Genomic DNA, 6,772 nt, shown 5'->3' on the forward strand with positions numbered 1-6,772 from the left:
GAAAGCTTTAATAACCACATGGAAAAATCTCTCATTCATCCAAGGAAATGAATTATGCTGCTAACAAAGCAGAAAACCACCACAGCTCACTCGTCTCCATAAAAAGCTATTTTTAAATGAAATCCTGTGAACTATTTATTTGATTGTTTTTCTTTCTTTAGTCTTTCACACAAGAGGCAGTCTTCTTCTGCATTTTGCTTCAAGGCTGTGTTTTCAAAATATCTCCTGAAGCAGAGATTTGATTAAAAAAGGGGAATGAAGTATTGATGTTGATGTTCTAATTCTGGGATCCTGTTTGGTGAATAATTGATTGTTAGGGGAAATGTATTTGTTTTGGTCTCAGAGGTTCATTGAGTGAGTTGTAAAACTGTTTTTATCTAAAGGGCTGTAAAAGACAACTGATCACAGTTTTCAGTACATTTAGAAATTCACCATTAAAGATGCTTTCTTTGCCATGGTGTATCTAAAATATCGTAATGTTACATCTAAGTAGGCTGTGTTCATTTGTGACTAAATGAAAGTTTTCCATCTGCTACAGTGCCAGTGTTCTGATCCTGTTTTATGTTAATACAGATGAGTCTGACACAGATGCACTTTCATTCTTCGTTTTCACGACTGATTTCTGCTAAAGTCCGTGTTTTACTGCAAAACACCCTCGTACTGTGAATGTTGACGTGACTTCGTAATAGTTTTTAGATGTTGTGATGGCACATAAAACCAGGTTTCCTGCTGTGCACCAGTGCCCGGAGCACCAATGTGCTTTGTTATTCATGATGTCTAATCAAAAACCAGGTGGATCAATCCACTTCTCAATTTTTAATGAAAAAAAAAAAAAGAAAAAAAAGCTCTTTACCAGGACATAAATATCCTGCCATGCATGTTCCCTTGAGCCTGTGTGGAGGTGCAGTGTGGATGTACTAAGGAGAAGATGTATCCAAGCACAATATTGTTCTGAAACAGAGTGAAAGAAAGCACCCAAAATAACTATTGCTCCAAACTGGCAGGTGTAGAAATGTTGAAGCCACTTGGAACTATTATTACAATGCCCTGATGTGTAAGTGAGAATTTCCCTTGTAAATGTGCTCCAAAACATTTACTGACACCAATAGGCAAATGCATTATGATTTCTGTGCTTTTAGAGCATGGGAGGTTTCTGCACCCTGAACCTGAGTTGGTTTTCTGCAGAATGTTAATATAAAGTGGTGTGAAGACACTGCAGGCAAAGGTCTCCTCTGCTGATCTATTTGAAATACACAACTTCAATATTTATTTTCTTATCTGATGACTTCTTCCAGTAGAAATTCAGTCATGTCATAAAACTCATCATCTTTGCCCAGGAAGCTAGGCCAACATACTAAGAATAGACTCACTGACTGAATTAATGGCCTTCTACTGTAAGGAAAATATTCCTAGACTAATCAATGATGCACCACATCATTAATCGGTATAAGCATTCCGGTCAGCATTATATTACATGAAAGTGTGTGCATGTTCAGTGTGTTTTCTGCCATGGATGGATTGTAGACATGCACACCTGAAAGAGGAGAATGACCGGAGACCAAGACCTTGCAGACACAGCAAGACTGAACAGTCCTCGCTCAGATTACATGGTCTTTCCAGGAACTTTACATGTCAGCAAATATCAGAGGAATTCAAATACAGAAGGGAGAAAAAGATTTTCAGAGCTGTGAGTGTTATCTGAGAGCCACTTCATTGCATTATTGCACTGCGGCAATGAGAATCTCTGATAGCGCTGCTGAGCTGCAGCAAGGCACCAATCAAATCAGTGCTGGCTGAACTTTCAGGTTAATACGGGTAAATTATTAGCAGCTGCTTATTTACACATCCAACACATAGAAAGCAATGCTATGATTCGCTTGGAGTTTTGGTCACCTGATGAATCTGAGTCCAATAGTCACACTCTTTTCATCTTGGTTTCTGACACCTGAATAATGTATCTGGCTCTTAAGGTCGTAAATGCTCCATTATATTCACCAGCTAGTGGCTAATTTTGTCTGGAATTGTAGCCGTCTTCTGATGAGAGACAAAATCACAACAGTTGTGTGGCAGTAACCAAAACAGTGAGGTAAAGGGTGCTGGGAAAACCCCATGCAGTTCAGGGAAACTGTAGATTCAGGTGATAATCTGTAGTTCATCACATCAATCAAACCTTTTACCATAACAGGAATTTGTGTAATCCATTAACACACACACACACACACACACACACAAAAAAGCTAAAATATGCTATAATCAATATAAGAACTGCAATCCTTGGTAATAAATGTCAATAAATATAGAATATAGCTCATAACTATTATACATTTATTCATCCACTTTTTTACTAAAATGTTTTTTTTATGTACACTGCACCTGGCCTGTACATTATGTAGACAAAAGAAGATATTGGATTGCAGTCAGTTTTCTGTTGACACTACCTCTACAGACATCCATGTATCAAAATGGTCATGCCTTGTTCCTGCCGGGGAGGTTTTTATCAAGGGAGCAATAGAAAATGTCTTCGTCTTACATAAAAGATTGTCAGCCATTAAGGAGAACATCAGTCTTGGCCAGTGCTCTGAATCTACAGGAGACAGAACAGAATTACCTTACATTCTCATCCAATGCATTGAACATACTTTAATTACTAATCTACAGATGCTCCTGTTTGGTATAATGCAAAAAGCTGAGTTTACAGTTTGGTAAACATATGCACAATCTTCAGGTTTTCTAGCCTAGTCCACACCCGCTAATATACTGAATAAGGCCAAAGGAAATCACTTTCTCTAGGGGTAATTTGTGATAGGTAAATATCAGTCCATGTAGGGAAACAAAAAAGAAAACCCCACCCTCACAACTAGCTGACATGGAGGAGGGATAAACACAGGCTTTAAGTGGATCACGTCTTTCTGCTGCAGGAGTAGCTGTCATCCTGCGGCCAAGAGTTGCCTGCACGCATCTTCTAAAAGGTTAAAACCTCTCATTGCCTCCAGCTGCTTGTTTGTTATCCCTGTCCATTTCCTTCGCAATGAGTGAGTGCTTCAGGATCAGCGGGGGTCTCAGATCCAGCAGGGAAGAGTTCTGTCAGCACATGAACAGCTCCTTGCTACAAATATCTCTCTTATAGTGGCGCTTTCTACCACAGTGTGCAATGAAGACCCTGAAGAAGAGATGAGTGTTCAAAGCCGTAATGCTATAGTGTCTTATTTACATCGTTATTACATTCATATTCTTCACTGTCAGTTTAAACACACACACAGTATTACCACGAACCTGCTCTACTGAACCTTCAACCGATAGAAATTTATACCACTTCATAATCTGATACTGAGCAACCACAATAACTTATATTGCACATTTTGTAATGTTCACATCTACTGTTTCACCATGATAAACAAAACAGTTATAGGTCAGTGCCTTCAGTTCTTACTAAGATAAACACAGTCACTGTATAAAAGTCGTCTATTATTGCAAGTTTATAGATACACTTTTTGCCTCATTTCACTCGGTCCAGATTTGTAAATCCACACCTCCTGAGTAAAGAAAATGTATCTTCCAGTATTTATGACATAAACTGAGTGATTACAGCACCATAGGACTTCATGCTCCTCATTAGACTCAAATGAGGAAAGAGCCACTGGTCATGCATTACATCCTCAGCCAGCAATCGGTTTCAGGTCATGGGTTAGACTGCGTTCTGCTCCAGTAAGGGTGGACTTCCTTTAGTTTGTGGTGATGGTTCGGTCCTCTGGTCCTGCTGCTGCTGCTGCTCCAGTTCTGGTGGATCAGGTTTAAGGATTTGCTTCTGCGCAGGCTGCGGTGAAGTCGCCTGCTGTGGCTCTGGATTGGGCATCTCTTTCCTGTCGCTGGGCTGAATCTCTAGAGCCGGTGCATCTTTGCAGCAGAAGTACTGCTGCCAGATTTTCTGGAAGGCCATGTGGAACTTCTTAATGCGGAAAGCATATACAATTGGGTTGACAGCAGAGTTGCCGTGAGTGAGAAGGATGGCGATGTAGATGAGGACATCGGGCTTTTTACACTCAGGGCAAAAGAGTGTGATGCAGTTCATGATGTGGAGGGGGAGCCAGCTGATGGCAAAAAGAAAAAGGACCAGAGCCAGAGATTTAGCAAGATTCAGCTCCTTGTCATAATACTTGTTGGGGTCTGCGTGACTGGTGGTGAACTTCTTACTGTTAAGTTGCTTGTGGATCATGTAGAAGATCTCTGCATAGATAACCAGCATGAGAATCAGCGGTGGCAGCACCCAACTGAAAAAGTTAAAATAGACCATGTAGTCCATGCTGATGACATTTTCAAACTGGCAGGTGATAATAAGGTCAGAGCTGATGGAGCCGTTCTGTTGGAGGCGACTCAGGTTGTTCCAGCCTAACATCGGCGTGAACCCCACGATAAAAGCCACCGTCCAGCATATCACCACTGCCAAACCTGCTCGCCGAGCCGTCACCACCCGCCTGTACCTGCAGGAGAAAGCGACACGGTATCACGTCAGCACTTTCTCTCACAGCACTGCCAAGGCACCCCCGCTGCCATGTTTACTTCATTTCGGTGTTGTCCCTGAGCTGACAAAAACTGTGACTCACAACAAACGTTCATCATTTTAGGCACAAGGCCCCAAACACTTTACAAACAGCTCATGGCAGTACATATTTCAACTTGAACAAGACCCTTATCGGGAGGTCTCCCTTTGCAGCACTGCTGCATTTCACGCTTCTTTTGTTCATGGCAAAACTAATTAATTCTTTCACCTTCCTCAGTATTATCTACTAATTTATTACAGTGGCACAGCGAACACAAGCTGTAGTGCAGGCTTTAGAGGTTTGGCTTTTTTTTTTATGAATAGGAAGCAGGAGGTAGAGGAAGGAAAAAGAAATCTTATCACAACCATCATGGCATAGAGACTCAACCCAATGCTAACCTAGAATCAGGAGTTTAAAAAAAAATGTAGAGCAACAATTGGCTTGTTATTAGTGGCTGATCTTTAGGATGATGCCACTGTAAAGAAAATGTTAGCATTACAATGACCTGACCTTTGGTGAACTGTAGCCTGAAGCAAAACTAAATCCTGCAATTTAGCCTGGCTGTCACAGCTGCAGTGTGTTGGATTAGTATTGATTAGGGATGCATGTGCTAAATTAGGTCCGTGTCTGAAGATACTGTTCTAAGCAGGGAAATATCAGCAAAAACAAGACAAAACAAACAAACAAACAAAAAAAACTAGTACTTTGTGGGTCCAAAAACAACAGTTACATAATTCTAACATTAAAATACTCTAATTTCTGGAAAAACACATTGTTGTAATGTTGCATTTCTATTTCCACTTGAGAGCAGATATAATTTATGGAAAGGGAGTGGCAGTACTAACTCCCTAATGAGCAAATTTCTGACTTAATAAACACGATCGAGCGACTTACTGACATAGGCTGCTGATCACCTAATGGATGGTTTGATACAAACAGTCATTAAGTGCTATCATAAACACAGAAGACTTGGAGAGCAAAGTCTGAGGCTATCACAGACAGATTTTCAGACAATAAATTCTCTCCCACTCAGCTTATCTTTTGCCTTCAGCACTACTGTTTCAGCCTCGCATCATAAACCACTGGTGGTGCTGAAGGAAGAGGGAGATTTAAACACTGTGGACAGCAAACCTGGCCTCTTTTATGCCCCCCGGAAAAACACAGAAGACATATATATTCCCCTGAATCCAACCCTGCCCCCAAACGCACCAATTCTGTCACTGTGCAACTCTTCCACACAAACTAGAGATCCTGAGGACAGGGGGACTAATTCAAGCTTATAGGTGATCGTCCATGCTCTCGTTAGCTGTCATGTCAGAGCTGATGAGTCAGATCTATATAAACGTAAAGGGACTGGCTGACTGGAGGCATCCGGTGAAGTCAAACATGACCCATGAAGAAATCAGTGCCTAACAAAAACCCAGCACAGGTGCAGCAAGGACTTCAGTTGTGTGGAGAAGAAGCTTTTTCTCTGACAGTGTGTAAAACATCTACCGTCAGTCTATTCATCACATGCACTGAGAATGAATGAATTTATATTGTTGTTTTCATGCGTGGGTTATGAAAACCCCCCATTTACCTGGTCGGGATCTTGACTCTGAGATAACGGTCGATTGCAATAGCCAGGAGGGCGAGGATTGAACTTTGCGTCAGCACCAGCACTGTGCACGCCACGAGCAGGCAGCTGTAAAAGTGAGTCTGAAGTCCGATGCTGATGGTGATGGCCAAGGGGATGACGAGCGCTCCCACTGCAATGTCCGCCAGAGCCAGGGAAACGATGAAACAAAAGGTGGTATCTCGCAGCGATTTATTAATTTTCACCGCCCAGACCACCATGACATTCCCGATCACAGACGCGACTGCAATCACCACCTCCATTCCTATGTAGAGAGACTGCGCTGGCAGAAGTGGTTCAGGCATCCTTTTAGATGATAATGTCCCTGATAAGAATTAGACTGATTTTAGTGGAGCGGCTCTAAAAGAAGCCAAACAGAGCAGCCTTTCTCTTTGTCACTCCAGTGTTTTCCAAAAGAGCCGTGCGTCCATCAGCTTCACTCTGCCCACATTCTCCCACATGAGTTGCAGTAAAAACCCAGGGATTTGTAGAAGAAGAAGAAGAAGAAGAAGAAGAAGAAGGAGAAGCGCGTTAACCAGTAGCATTTTCAGAGATGAGGGGTTTTCCTTGGAAGCAGGTGTTGAGGTCCAGCGGCTACGGCGCGTCTCTCCTGCTCAGT

At 42.0% G+C, this 6,772-nt stretch overlaps 1 protein-coding gene across 1 annotated transcript; it reads right to left on the reverse strand.

The window, feature by feature from the left end:
* Nucleotides 1-2,910: 2,910 nt before the first annotated feature.
* On the reverse strand, nucleotides 2,911-6,458 carry adora1b (adenosine A1 receptor b). Its single transcript, XM_026332928.1, has 2 exons — nucleotides 6,118-6,458; nucleotides 2,911-4,478 (listed from the first exon to the last, which is right to left on the reverse strand). The coding sequence occupies exons 1-2, from the start codon at nucleotides 6,456-6,458 to the stop codon at nucleotides 3,686-3,688; spliced, it is 1,134 nt and encodes a 377-aa protein (XP_026188713.1). The 3' UTR covers nucleotides 2,911-3,685.
* Between the last annotated feature and the right edge of the window lie 314 nt (nucleotides 6,459-6,772).

Source organism: Mastacembelus armatus, chromosome 7 (assembly GCF_900324485.2).
Source record: "Mastacembelus armatus chromosome 7, fMasArm1.2, whole genome shotgun sequence".
NCBI classification, from domain to species: domain Eukaryota; kingdom Metazoa; phylum Chordata; class Actinopteri; order Synbranchiformes; family Mastacembelidae; genus Mastacembelus; species Mastacembelus armatus.